General features: G+C 51.3%; 1 protein-coding gene across 4 annotated transcripts in view; it reads right to left on the reverse strand.

The window, feature by feature from the left end:
- TMEM87B (transmembrane protein 87B) overlaps window positions 1-14,532 on the reverse strand; it is an 83,035-nt gene that overhangs the window by 17,800 nt on the left and 50,703 nt on the right. For all 4 annotated transcript variants that reach the window (XR_011646058.1, XR_011646059.1, XM_058278070.1 and 1 more), the window contains exons 9-15: window positions 11,467-11,566; window positions 8,039-8,132; window positions 6,499-6,572; window positions 3,831-3,937; window positions 3,693-3,751; window positions 2,384-2,487; window positions 1,139-1,212 (exon numbers count right to left, since the gene is read on the reverse strand). Coding sequence is in view for 2 of the 4 variants with exons in the window: in XM_058278070.1 (XP_058134053.1) it covers window positions 1,139-1,212; window positions 2,384-2,487; window positions 3,693-3,751; window positions 3,831-3,937; window positions 6,499-6,572; window positions 8,039-8,132; window positions 11,467-11,566 (612 nt within the window). In the remaining 2 variants the exon portion in view is untranslated. The remainder of the gene's footprint in view (window positions 1-1,138; window positions 1,213-2,383; window positions 2,488-3,692; window positions 3,752-3,830; window positions 3,938-6,498; window positions 6,573-8,038; window positions 8,133-11,466; window positions 11,567-14,532) is intronic.

Raw genomic sequence — 14,532 nt, forward strand, 5'->3', positions numbered from 1 at the left:
TCACGTCTAGGAAGCGGCCTCTCCGTGGCTTCTGAGCAGCCCAGGGTGCCCTCCTAGTCCTCACGCGTGGCCCCGCTGCACCAGGCCGGTGTGCGCCGTCCTCCCTCCAGCTGCCCTGAGCCTCCGTCCTGCGCGGCTCAGGCGCCGCGCGTCCCGGCTCTCCCTCCTGGCGGCTCCTTCCCACACCCCAGCCCCAGCTCCTCAACAGGAGGCTGCGCTGCCTCCCCAGCACCAGCCAGAAACCGGGGGCTCCCAGACAGAAGCTCCGGAGACGGGCTGCTTCAGCAGCGCCACATCCCCTCCAGTTTTGAATATTTTTTTTTCAGCGTTTGTAACTGTATCAGCAGGGAGGTTAGTCCAATACAATTCCCTCTCTCATTACTGGAAGCCAGAACCCAACACCCTGAATTTTAAAACCTTAACTGTGAGTATGTTTTTCAGGTTTCCTTTCTTAATAGAAAAGCCAGGAAACCACAAAAGAATCAGCCATGGGTCAGAGCATGTGAGAGGGCTCAGAGGAACTGCAGCCTGAAGGCACCACTTCAGCTGTGATTTTTGCTGACGGGGTGGTCCCCAGAATTTTCACAGTAGTTTAGACACATAGGGAAATACACCAAACTGAGAAAAAGATTGTTACCCAAATCCAGAGGCAGGCAAAAGGGGACAGAGGTAAAATCACCCTCCATCTCTAATTAACTTGCTAATATGGCCTCAGCAAATGCTTAATGTTATGGTAAAAACAATAATACCATAAAGTGTTATTTAGAAAATAATGGAAAGAATGAAAAAGCACTGAAATCATAAAACATGACCAGGAAAGTACAGATGTGCATAATTTTAAAAAAGCAAGAAGAGGTGGTTCCGGAAGGTTCAGCAGCCACCATGAGGGCGAAGTACCACATGTTCCCAAACCGTTCTCGTCCACAAGTGCGCCCACCTCAAAAGCAGGCAAGGACAACCACGAACCTTTCGTAAGCCACTTTGTGTTTGAAATCGTCTACATAACAGAGATTTATTTTGGTAACGTTTTAAAAATATTTTGTACGAAAAGAAACTATGATTTGCATCTTAGAACTAGGAACAGTGTTTCTGCTACAATATGTAAAACAGTCATTTAAAAAGAAAATACATCACTCACTTAGATTTTCAGATGTTACTGAGAATTCTTCAGTTTCATCGTCAGGATCATCGATTAAGGGCATGAAGGCATATCTAGATAAGGAACAACAAGTAGTTTCACTAACTTGCTTAAAGCTGTCAATAATCAGTTTAAGTACATCTACAACAGTCACTGCATACAGAAAAACCATATTTTAAAAGTATCTTAATTATTATAAAACACGAAAATTCAAAATGTTCACTCTTAAAGTAGCAAATATCATCGTGAGGAAACTGGACTGGTGTTCCCACACCTTGCTGGAAGAAGCACAAATGGATCAAAACACTTCGGAAAGCGATTTTGTAATCTACAGTGTGGAGGGAGGACCTAGCCACAGCACTTTTTTCTCGCAGGTTCACCTCCCGGTCTCAGCTTGTTTCCTAAGGAGGAAGCTGCTGCCTGTAGGTGGAGTTGCTAGTTACTAGGTGCTGAGGGCAGGTGCTCCTCTAGAACACACTGCTGGTGGAGGACAAACCCAGGTGACTTCTTGGGAGGTCTTTTGGCAATAGCTTCCAAAGTCAAGATGCATTCACCTTACACTGCACTAATAAAGCTCACCAGGTAGGCCTTGGACAGTTCAAAAAGCAGTGTTGGTAATGGCAAGGAACTAAAAACAAAGTGTCTAAAAACTGATTATTTCTCCTTTAGAAGTTACCCTTCTTCAGGCTGGAAGCCAGACAGCTGCTAAAAGCAAAGCAGTAGACCCCGTTAAAGCAGGGAGGTGCAGAAGAGGGAATGGATTCTTGTGGCTGTATGCTTTCTAACAGAGGGAGGGGCGCCTGCTGGCACACACCTTTTCATTTTGTCCTAGAAGTATTCATGGTGACAGCGTCTCCCTAGGGGAGAAGGGGTGGGCCGGGCAGGCAGGCCGCGGGCCCGCCGTCAAGCACAGCTTCCTGAGCGCAGCCCTCCCTGCGTGACCTGCTCTTCTTTCCAGCTCTGTCTCCTTCAGCACAAGCAGCAGAACCCAAACTGAATGCCCCACTGACCCCCGGGCACATCATGTCCTCTCCCAATAGCCCAGAAAATATCCGTCTCCCCAGCTCAGTCTTTCCTCTTTGGCCAGCTCCTCCTCCGGGCTTTTCCATCTTCTCTTCAAACGTGGTTTGGGCATCGTTTGCTTCACCAGCCCCTTACTTTTGCCTCCTGGCTTATCACATGCTCCTTAAAAGCAAGGCAGACTCCCCGTTCCCATATGCCTCGGCCCTCCGGCCGGCTAGGTACCTCTGATTGTTTGCTGACGGCCTCCACAGAAACATGATCACGAGGAGGATGAGTGAGAACAGGAAGCTCCAGAAGGCGTCATCCACCCAGCGCTCCATCCAGTCCTGCAAGGACAGTTCAGACCAGAAGGCTGATTTTCTGCTGAATATAGATTTTCTGTTCAAACAGTACACAATGACAAGCACTGATGCATCTTTCCAACCAGTAAGTCTTCCAAACAACCAAGCACAAACTTTTTCGAAGAACCTAAAACATGAACTCTCGAATAATTCACTTGGGTTACATTACCTTATAACGTCAAATTTAACGCTTCCTTCAGCCTCATAACCAATCAGGTGATAAAAACCCTAATGTAAGTCACGTATATCATAAGAATGAAGAGCATCAGGGTTTAGAGGCCCATTTAAATTGCCTCTTACTCTATGAGAAGAGCAAGGCTGAAGGAGCTTGAAGGACCCACTCGGCCCCGAGGAGGCTAAGGGCTGACTCAGAACCAAGATGACCGAGCACTGTGACCCTGACTGGTGACATCAGACTGTCTGATGCCTCCCTCTCAATGCAAACACTGTCCCCAGTGGGGATTTGCTTGTGGTAGGACAGGTGGTTTTACTATAATCTGTTTGAAACTCCTATAAAGAGCTATTTATGATGTAAACATCATCTTCCATTAACATTTTTAGGGTTAACAAAAAATTCAGAAAACAAAACAAAAAATCCAAAGCACAGACTTATAACTTCATGTGAAAAAATACTCAGCTGGGAGGAGAAAAAAAGAAATTCCGGAAGGTTCAGCCTCTGCTCCCATGAACCATCCCTAAGGCAGCAGAAGCCCAGTGGCGGGAGGCTCCTGCATCTGCTCAGGGGGACTAGAGACAGCTTCCTGCCTCCAGAGACCCCCGAGGAGCCCTTTCTCGGCCTCAGTCAAGGAGCACATCTCACGGGCCCACGCGGACCGCCTGCCATCCACGATGAGAGACCCTTCTGGAAACAAGGCGGCCCTGTGCTCTCCAGGCCACTCGACAACCTAATTTCATGGTTTGCACAATAAAAAAAGAAAAAGAGTTCCTGCTACCTTAAATTACAGAGAGAATTCTCTTAAAAAATATATGTAAAAAGAAGTTGAGAAAAGGTCATAGTAGAAAAAGGAGATTTTAAAAGGAACTTTTTCAGATTCATTTAAAGGCAGTAAAAATTCTTATAATTCTATGCAAAATACTTCAAAGAAAATTTCCACTAAAATTACCACTATTTACAAACAGAAAATTACAATTAAAAACAAAAACTACTTAAGTAGGGCGGTTATACTTACTGATTGGCATTTTGCAATCCTAAATGTCTTAGTTGTCCACACCATGAACACTACAGAAGCTGAAACACAAAAGTCACCTCTGAAAGAACATGCAATACCAAAAGAACTCTGAGTGGCAAGAAAAATAAAGCAGCTCACCCAGGACGGCGCAGATGAGGGTGTTTGTGAAGTGCCTGTACAAAGAAAACTTTACTGTATTCTTCCTTAGCCTTAGAGTCTTCATGGTTTGTGCCAAACTTACAAAAATGTAAACTAGGTTAAGGAAAGCTTTTTAAATATGTTTAATATATATGTAATAAAGTTAAGATAAAAAAGCAAATAAGAATCTTCTACATTTCCTAAGTTAACACTGCCAAATAGCTGTTGAAACTTGAAAACGTTGCCTTAGCCCATACTGTACAATCACAGATGCAGAGTTTATCACAGATGCTGCTTTTCAACTTACCAGCGTCCGAACCAAAGGATAAAGTCAAGAAGAAAACCCTCCCAGGCCTGCCCAGCACCGGGCTTGGCCTGCTGCCCTTCACCCAGACCTGGCCTGCAGCTGCGCCTCATTTCCTATTCAAGCTGTCTGCCCTTTTAGGTCTATTTTCCTTTTACCCTCTGAGTGACCACGATTAAGAAGTCAGGTCAGCTCTCAATTCCATTTGTCACATGCGTGAGATCTGGATTCAGGCAGAGACTACTCAAAAAGACGCCCAGAGGGAGAGGCCACCAACACAGGGGCCCTCCGGCCAGGCCGGCAGGGGCTTCCCGTGCAGGGAGGAGGGTGGAGCCTGGGCGGAGCTGGGATGCAGGGACCAGCGGGAGACTGGACAGGCTGCAGGGTCAGTGGTTCCCACGAGGTCCCCGAGGAGGGCCTCAGGGCAGGGGGGCACCAGATCAGGGTCGGCCAAGGGCCAGCGGGTGCAAACCGCGCGGCCAGTCATTTAAGGGGCCAGCGGGCATTTGCGGGGTCCGGGCCTGAGCTCTGCGCAGGGCAAGGCGGCGTGTCCCTGGTCCCCCGGGTGCCGTGGGATGCGGTCCCCTGACCAAGACCGTCTCCGGGCACCGCTTTTCCACCGACCCCCCACAACAGAGCTGGTTCTCTGGAGAGAGGCTCTTCCTCTGGAGCCCGCCAACAACCACAGGCACACAAGAGTCCACGTCTTTTTTTGAAAATTATTCCAAAATAGCAGAGTTGAGCAAATAAATGGAAGGGGCAAATTTTGTATTTATGCTTATTTTAAATTCTAAACACTTTCTTGGTCAAAAACTTTTAGTACTAAAACACTTGACCAAAACTGCTTTTTAATATTTCTAAATAATTAATAAGTTGCAAAAGAAAATCAATTTCTAAAATATAAAACCCAACCAATTAAGGCTATTGTCAAAACTCACAAAAAAATGCAAATATACTTTCATTATTCCTTAAACACATCAAGACCAATACTTATAAAAATTCTTGACTAAAATCAATCTTCTACGTTGAAAGTCTGGTCTCATTTAATAATTTAAAAGTATTTTTTCAAAGCCAAGGCATAAAACAATCAAATTCAAATTCAGAACCATCAAAGCCACTGTTAAACCAAGGTAAATGTTACATCATTTCTCCCACTGAAGGGAAGGAAGCAGGCCTCCTCCTCCCGCGGTGGCTGCGGTCAGCCAAGGACAGAGCCGCCAGGTCAGAACCTTCCACCTGCAGCAAAACAGCAAAAAGTAACAAAAGGGGCAGAGGAAGGGGCCTGCATGAGCAAGGCTGCACCTTTGAACTTTTCAGGCTATTTTTTCCTATTACATCACAACTAGATTCTTACAGGATTAGTCCTGCTTCTTCTTGCTTGCCATTTGTAATCATTTAGGAAATGCGCTCTCTCTCTGTACAAGGAAAGCAGATTTTTCATTTCAGCAACGAAAATCAGCAAACAGCAACCTGAAAGAATACTTTGGAGATTCAGGTGCAAGCAGAAATGGATACTAGATTTCCTGTCTCTCACTTTTAAACACTAACCAAGATCATTTTAATTTCTGGATTTATTTCTATTTTCTCAGAAGTTTTTATTTACAACATTCATAATCAAGCAAAGAAATCTTTCCTGGCCCCCCTGGTTCTCCAGCCCCGTCTGGCTCCTCATGTATTAGAAGGGCCCGAGACAGGCAGCGCCTCTTCAGAGCCTCCTCCACTTCTGCCTCCAGCTTTCACCACGCCCCCCTCCGTTGGCCCGGTCTCCTCCTCAGGCAGCGCAAACACCTCTTTCTGGACTCCCGCCTCCCCGTCACTTCTGAGCGCCCTGGCGCCCCTCCAGCTGCCCTTGGAGTCTAGACTCTGGGGCCGTCACTCAGCTCCTGCTCCCGGCCCCCTTCCAGACCCGGCCCTGCGGCCCCCACCGCCCACCACCTGGCCGCCCTTCCCGTCCCCTCCCAATGCCCCATCCCCGGCCCTCTCCCAGGAAACCCGTCTTCCCCGCCCAAGTGTCAGTGTCGCTGTCCCGGTGGCGTCTTTCCCGAGCTTCAGGAAGCCCCCACCCCTGTGCTGCTCTGACGACTGCTCCCTTTCAGGTCTTTGTGCGAGTTCCCGGCACGCAGGGATGAGCTCTTTCTCCTCCATGCCGCCTCAGGACATGCACAGAGAACACTGCTGTTTGCTGAACTAAACAGACAAAAATAAAGAATTCCCCTTCGGTTCTTAAGGGTTGTGACTTTTTTGCCTTCTACTAAATTCCCACATTGAAATATCAGTAATAACAAACTATTTTTCTAGTATAATTACAAATTAAAAATAATTAATTTTAATGATACAGACTTTTTTAAGGACATAGTAAAGGATATGAACCATACAAAAATGGAGTCAATAACTGCTAAAATAATGTCACCCAAAACAACAGCTAAATGGTTAGAGCCCTGAAAGAAAAAAACAGAAAAGGTAAAAGTTTCATTATCTCTTAACAATTGTCTTATGAAGAAAAACAATTTAGTTTATATCGCCACATCACAAAAGTCACATAAAAGACCTATTTCCTTAAAGAATTGTGTTTCAGTAAGGAGAATTATCTGTTTTGGCAGCAACAAATGTTAATTTACCATCAACTTATTTGATTATAGTAACGTAGAACTGTATTACGGAGTAGCAAATAGAAAACCATGCCCCCAACCTCACTTAGCTCAACCAGGTCAATCTCGTGCCCCCTCCCCAAACCTGCAGCCCGGGCAGCGGGCAGGTAAAGAGGAGCTGCTGGCTCCTTCCTACAGGTGTGGGAGGACGTGAGGAGTGAGGGGAGGGGAGCCGTGTGGAGGGGCAGAAACCGACGACACGAGGCTCTGGGGCCGGCCGAGGGCGAACTAGGGTGCTGGTTATGTAAAACTCTAACGAGATACAAAGACAGATGCTACCCTGACATATGGGATATTTGCCCTTCTATTTCCTTTCCAGTAAAAACTAATCTCCTGTGAATTATATATAAGCAAAATCCTTCATTATGTGATGGTGAAAATAATTATACTCAAAGGTTAAAAGGGCAGGCATACTTAGTGAAGAATGCAGAGGTACAAACGTCCTGCATGCAGGGATGCGAGGTCGACTCACGGCTACACAAACATTACCTGCTCTCATGCTCAGAGTAGTACCACCTAATCCAGATGACATTCTGAGTAAAAATTACAAGGTCCTTTGAATCAGGTAAAATACAATCTTCAAAACTCATTCCTCAACCATTTATTAAGAAAAACCAGAAGCTAGAAATCTCAGCTCCTCCCCAGACATGAACATTCTCCTGCTTCTCTAGAAGGGTGGCTGCCTGTATCCCAGAGTCCCCTCTGAGGGCCCCCAATCGTGGGGTGCGCTACCTCCCCAGCATGATGATTCGTGGGTCACGTGAGACTTCTGACCAGGGAGACCTGACAGGCTGGGGAGCACACACTTCCTGTCCACATGGTGCGCTTTAGACCAAGGGTGGAGGAGGATGTGAATGTGCACAGGCTGCACAATGACAAGACAAGACACACTTCCTAAGGAATAACCATGAACCCTTCTGATGGTCCTAACTCCCAGGGGGCGTCCGGCGGTACCTTCTCAATCCATCACAGGATTCCTTTTAGAAGGCTCCGGGTTGAACCTAGGACTTCGCACAGGAGACGCGCACACTCGGCCACGGACCTCACCTGCCACTGTCATATAATTTGAAGGAACACGCTATCCAGCCTTTTCCTTTCAGGACGCATTTTAAACAGGGGACTATTTCAAAGGAAAGGACTGTAATTGTCCCTTTTCCATAAATTTCCTCTCTTTAAACATATAATCAGGAAATATGAGGCAAAATCCCATTTTACAGCAACGGCAGGAAGGGGTGGAGGAGTTGTGTAGTTTTTACCCCAACGACCCGCATGGTGCCTTCGGTAGCTGCGACGACGAAGTAGAGAAGCCCCAGTCCCGTCACGCGGTGCATGACTGCTCCCAGGCGCGGCCTGCAGGGAGAGGAAACCAGGAGGAGCACGTGAAGGCTGAGCACAGAGCACAGTGCCGGGAACGGGCCATCAAGAGGAAGCTGGAGGCTCTGACGCTGCACACAGGAGCTGCTGCTGGAACAGCTCAGGACTGTGAGGCCAGGAAGGTAAGTGCTGCCTCCACCGCCAGGGCGGAGAGTACAGCTTAACTCTGCCACCAGCATTAGCTGACGTCGGTCTGAGATGCGCTGAGGGAGACGATACTCAGGTTTTTATGGCCTGGGCAGAGGATGCAGAGGGGCAGTCTTGCGGCTACTGCCTCTCTGGTGAAACGCAGGAGCAGTAACGATGACCTGTGACCTGAAAAGATCTGAGATGACATTTTTGATACTTGAAGATGAATTGAAGATGGTAATTTCTTCAATTAATAATTTGAGGACAGAACTGAAATTTGATGACACAAGTCACAATTTATTACACATATATTTTAGGTCACTCAAAAACCCACTTCTCAAAATAAAAGGAAAAATGGGAGGCGGACTTGGCCCAGTGGTTAGGGCGTCCGTCTACCACATGGGAGGTCCGCGGTTCAAACCCCGGGCCTCCTTGACCCGTGTGGAGCTGGCTCATGTGCAGTGCTGATGCGCGCAAGGAGTGCCCTGCCACACAGGGGTGTCCCCCGCGTAGGGGAGTCCCACGTGCAAGGAGTGTGCCCTGTAAAGAGAGCCACCTAGCATGAAAGAAAGTGCAGCCTGCCCAGGAATGGTGCCACACACACGGAGAGCTGACACAACAAGATGACGCAACAAAAAGAAACACAGATTCCCGTGCCGCTGACAACAATAGAAGTGGACAAAGAAGACGCAGCAAATAGACACAGAGAACAGACAACCGGGGTGGGGGGAAGGGAAGAGAAATAAATAAAAATAAATAAATCTTCAAAAAAAAAAAGGAAAAATGGTTTTGAAAAAATATTTTAAGATGATCACTTTAAAATAAAATTTCACTGAAAATTAAACTAATGTACCTAGCTCACTTTCTAATCTATTCCAATCCATGAAAACCACCTAACTGGAGCCCCCAGTAGTCACGAACTGTTCTGCTTTCACTCCCTGAGCACTGGACACGAAAGCCAGCAGTGAGGGGACGTGCCCCGGGGCTCGTGCCCACGTGGCCTGCTCGAGTCCGACTCCACCACGGGAGCCATGTGCACAGGGGCGAGGCCGCCAGCGGCTGCGCGCTCCCCACCAGGAGGCCGCCGAGCTCTGCAGTCGCACGAGGCCAAGGAAGAGCGCACACGCAGCAGCCCAAGGAGGACGCTGCGGGCACCAACGCTGCCCACCAAGAACACAGCAGGACCCGTGTCAGGCTCCAACGCCGGGGAGCCACGCTCTAGTGTGGGGGACACACCCCAAGTGCCAGGCGCCACGCAGCATTACAAGAAGGACAGAGGGAGAGCGGAGGGAGTGTGCGCCAAGCTAGGAGCCATGACGGGCTGCCGGCCCTGGCAGCGTCAGCGGTAGAGACCGAAAAAGCGAGGGGACAAGCCACGCCTGGGCCCAGGCAGGGAGGGGCAGGCAGCGGGGAGCCGGCGGTGCCAGGCGAGAAAGCGCGCAGGGCGCTGGTGCTCGCAGCGGAGGCGAGCGGTGAGGACACGCTGGTGGGAGACAAGGGCCCACGCAGGGAAGGCCGTCAGAAGGCGAAGCCCAGGCAGGAGACAGCGAGGCAGCGTGTGTGTGAGGGACGGGAAGCACGAGCTCCAGGTGCACATGGACGTGGGAGCCAAGGAGCCAGGGGAGAAGGGCCAGGCGAGCCCAGAGGCCAGCGGCTGGGCCGGAGCTGTGGTGCCCCAGGCCGGAGGCTGGAGCTGCTGAGGCAGAGGGAACGAGAGGGAGCTCCAGAGGGCCAGGCGGTGACCCCTGACCAAAGCTGACAGGGTGCCTGCGGGGGCTGAAATGGGCCATGGGATTTGGCAAGAAGAGCTCAGGGCAACCTTGACAAGGGCAATCTCAGTAGAGTAACCGGGCAGGGGAGACTGGGAGCTGCGGAGGGGCAAGTGCACACAAGGGTGGAGAGAAATGAGGCCGGGCCGAGGAAAGGGGCCCCCAGGGAGGGCGCTGTCAACACAGGGCAATGCAGAATTGGCCCTGGGCTGGGACCTGGCGGGTGAGACGAGGCAGGGGTGGTCTATGCCCCTGCCCATCAGACACGGGGAGGCTGCTGGGCTTGACGGCAGGAATGCACCGGAATTTTGATGACTTTTGCCTTCTCAGTGAAGAGAGATCCAAGGTCATCTGAGAGGGGTCGGGGTGGAGTTGGAGGTGCGAGGGGGCAAAGGGCAGAGGGCAGGGCAGGGGGCGGGGGGAGAGGGCAGAGGGCAGAGGCCAAGGGGCAGGGGGCAGAGAGCCGACAAAGAACCCACAGGACCCACAGCAGCACCCAGGTGGGAAGCGGGCACTCCTGGGCCTGGAGCGAGCCGGGCTCCCTTGGGGCTCCCTCTGAGCACACTCGTTGCTCGGGGATAGTGGCCTGACCAGGCTGGGGGTGTCAAGGGGTCTGGCTGGTGTAGGCAGCTGCATCATGTCCTGAGGACCCGGAACCCAGGCCAGAGGCCACGAGGGAGCCAGGAATGGCTGGAACTGAAGAGACAGAGAAAGTAAGAGGGAAAGACAGAGGTGATGAGTGAGAAAGGACTGCTCAAAACCAGTAAAGTGAAACACGCAGTGAGGTCTAGAAATTGGTCGTGGGCTCCGTGGCTGAGAGGAGGGGAAGGTGAGGAGGTGAGTGCAGCCCCTGCGCGATGGTGAAAGCTTCAGGAGCTGCCGGCTGCGGTGCTGGAGAAAGTGGGGGGACTGGAGACACCTGGTGCCGAGAGGCACCCCCAGGCGCAGCCATCTGCCACATGAGCTTCTGGGGTCAGCGGGTTTTGGGGAAGAAGAGAGAATGGTCCGAGAAAAGCAGTGGTAATCAAGGGGGCAGGTTCCCCCAGAGCAGGCAGTGGTCCCCAGGGCGAGGAGCAGTTGGCCCGAGAGGGTCCAGCAGCCGGTGTCGGCCAGGCCTTGCTGGCCACGCTTCACCCACCCCTCCCACAACACTCAAACGCGTCATCGAGCGTGACCGTGCTGGCAGGCCTTCAAGATCATTTCAGATTTTCCATTTTCCTTAGAGGGGATTAATCATTCGCCAACTAGAGTCACAGGAATTCAAATCCAAGATCCTATTCCAGAGTGTTAGAGAAGAGCCGGGTCACGGAAATCCTTCAGGACATCCTGCGGGTGCCGCCCACGGACCGCACGGCGGCGCTGCAAGGCCGCGGGTCAGGGGGCCGCGCTGCGGACCGAGCGGAGGCACTTACTTCACGATGCCGTAGCCGAGGCCCACGACGAGCACCAGGAGGCGCGCCAACGTCCTCTTCATGGCAGACACCAGCTCCGCAAACACCAGCAAACCTCGGGCTGCAGACGAGGGCACAAGGCAGTCAGCACCCCGGAGGCTGGCGCCAGCGTCCTCCACGCGTACCCCGCGGCTGCGACCAGGCTCAGGCTGATCAGCCGGGTCTGGTTTAAGTTCCAGCCAACCCAGGGAAGGGGACCCTCGACCTCCCAAGAGCTCACTGTGTCTGCTCAGGGCGACCTGAAGCCGTCTCCCCGAGCCTCCCAGCACCTCGCCCCCCAGGAGGCCAGGCAGAACCAACCAAGGCCTTCTTGTCCTGTACAAACTAGAAAACCATAACGCCCTCCAGCGCCCTCTTTCCCCAGATGACTTCATCACTAATTCATCTAAACTGCATTCATTATGCTCCTCTTGTTTGCTAAGAGGTGTGGCTGTGACAGTGAAAAGACGCCATGCCCCCCTTCTCGAGCTTGCAGTCCAGCTGGGTCAAGTAAGACGTCCACATGGTGGGTGCCAGAGGGAGCAGTGCTCCTAGGACCACGAGGAGGTCACTAGTGCCCACCAATCCACACTCGTGGGACGGCTGGTGGGTCCAGAGGAGCTGCCTAGAGAAGTGTTATCTCTAATGGACCAGAAGGCTCATCAGGAATTAACTGTTTGGGGGAGCGGAGAGGAGACAGAGGAAACAGCATCCACGAAGCCCTGGAGGAGAAAGGGGGAAGGCAAACTGTGTCATACGAAGCCCAGCATGTCTGTGGCAGAGTGTAGTGGGTCAAGAGAAGAGGCAAGCGATGCAGGCAGGGGCCCATCTCGGCTCCTTGGTGGTGTCTTGGCCAGCTTACAGAGCTTGGCTTGAGCTGAGGGCGGTGGGACGCCATGGGGGACAGAAGGGTGCAGGGCCTGGCATACTCCAGCACACAAGCCAGAGCTGGTCCTTCAGCTGTTTTTTTTTTTTTTAAAGATTTATTTTATTTAATTCCTCCCCCTCCCCCGGTTTTCTGTTCTCTGTGTCTATTTGCTGCGTCTTGTTTCTTTGTCCGCTTCTGTTGTCGTCAGCAGCACGGGAAGTGTGGGCGGCACCATTCCTGGGCAGGCTGCACTTTCTTTTGCGCTGGGCGGCTCTCCTTAAGGGTGCACTCCTTGCGCGTGGGGCTCCCCTACGCGGGGGACACCCGTGCATGGCACGGCACTCCTTGCGTGCATCAGCACTGCGCATGGGCCAGCTCCACACGGGTCAAGGAGGCCCAGGTTTGAACTGCAGACCTCCCATGTGGTAGACGGATGCCCTAACCACTGGGCTAAGTCCGTTTCCCGTTCAGCTGTTTTTGTAAAGATCTGCTGAAACATTCATTTCTGTGTCATTTGTGGCTGCGTTTGTGCTATAGCAGAGTTGAAATGTAGCACCAGAGATCAGCAGGTGCACAAAGTCCAAAACATTTACCAACTAGCCATTTACAGAAGAAGTCTGCTGACCCCTGGCCAAAATTTAAAAAGTTTGCTTTACTTTAACAAGATGGGTCTGCCTACAATGGCCTGGAGAGGCACAAGCCTACAGGCAGGAAAGGTGCCCACACTCCTGCAGAGACGCAGGTGAGTGCTGGCGGCGAAGCTGGAGAGGCAGCACGGCACTCAGACGACCGACAAGGTCGCACAGCCAGCTGTGAATCCACCTCATGCGCCTGTTCCCAGCTCTCACTTCTTGACCACAAGAAATCACAAGAGACCTGTCAAACGCCGCGAAGAAGACCTGGATCTAGAGGTAGGAGGCCCCTGTCAAACACCACAAAGACGACCTGGACCTGGAGGGAGGAGCCAGGAAGGACAGCCTGCCAAGGCCCCCTGCCAATACCATTCCCCGAGAGAAAAGCTGGAGGGTCAGCAGGTTGGAGCTGTGTTAAGGCAAGTTCCACGTTTGGCCTATGGAGCCCGAGAAGTCTGCAAGGCATTCAGGAAACGTTTAACAGGTGCTGGATATACAGACCTGGACAGGAAACAAAGCTTTAGGAGGGAAGAAGGAGGCACTCCCCTAGAGTGCTGATGTGCACGCGGGCTTAGGAAAGGCATGGTCACACCGCTGCACGAGCGGCTGTCTGGATTCATGTGAACACGTCCTCTGCGACAGTGTGGCCTGCAGAGCAGGCCTCTCCACTCTTCACTGCAGCCTGAGTGTGTAAACGGAGGCAGCAATCGTAGATTGCCAATACTGCGCTCGTCTTCCATCAGCTTCAGCCTCTAAGTCCTTCTAAACATCCCCAACTACAGTTTTGTAATTTGTGTTTCAACCCCAAGTTCACGGTTACCCATGAAATTTCTCCTGTCTATTCAGGATGTCAAATCTCATTGTATCCTATCATGTACCTCCAGGTGAGAAGGGTCTATCTAAAATGATTTTCTATGCCCCCAGGCATTTTTAACCCCTGCCAGCCTCACAACACCCACAGAATTGAAGAGAAATCTCTCTGTGTATACAGGGGTACACAACATTAGTTGAATAAAGCAATGGAATCATAAGAGGAAATAGCAAGAGGGCCTAAGAGTCGGTAGAGACATCACTGGAAACCTCCTTCCAGCCCAGTGCTCTCAACCCTAGACGCAAACGAGGAGCTCCTGGAAGGCTCTCGGCAGCACTGGGCCTACCTCCACCCGCGTCACGGGCACTGGAGCCAGGGGCGCGGCCACTTCTCTAGACCAGCGCCATCCACTGGCGCCTTCGCGATGGCGGAGTGTTCTAGATGGCCCAGCCTGTGCTGTCTAAAGCAATGACCACGAGTGCCTTGTGGTCACTGGGCACCTGAAATGCAGACAGTGTGACTGAGGACAGAATTTTAAATTTTAATTTTGCTTAACTTAAACAGCCAAGTGTGGCTTGGTGCTACCGGCTCTAGCTGGACAAGAGGCTGGCGGCTATCTGCACATGCCCCTCGACAGAGCTGCCCAACGAGGCTTGAGCTGACCTTCCTCCATCCTGCCCACAGGAAGTCTCCAGGGGCCTTGCCAAACGCCTTGACGAAGCCGAAATGCTCTCACT

This window comes from Dasypus novemcinctus, chromosome 17 (genome assembly GCF_030445035.2).
Source record: "Dasypus novemcinctus isolate mDasNov1 chromosome 17, mDasNov1.1.hap2, whole genome shotgun sequence".
NCBI lineage: Eukaryota > Metazoa > Chordata > Mammalia > Cingulata > Dasypodidae > Dasypus > Dasypus novemcinctus.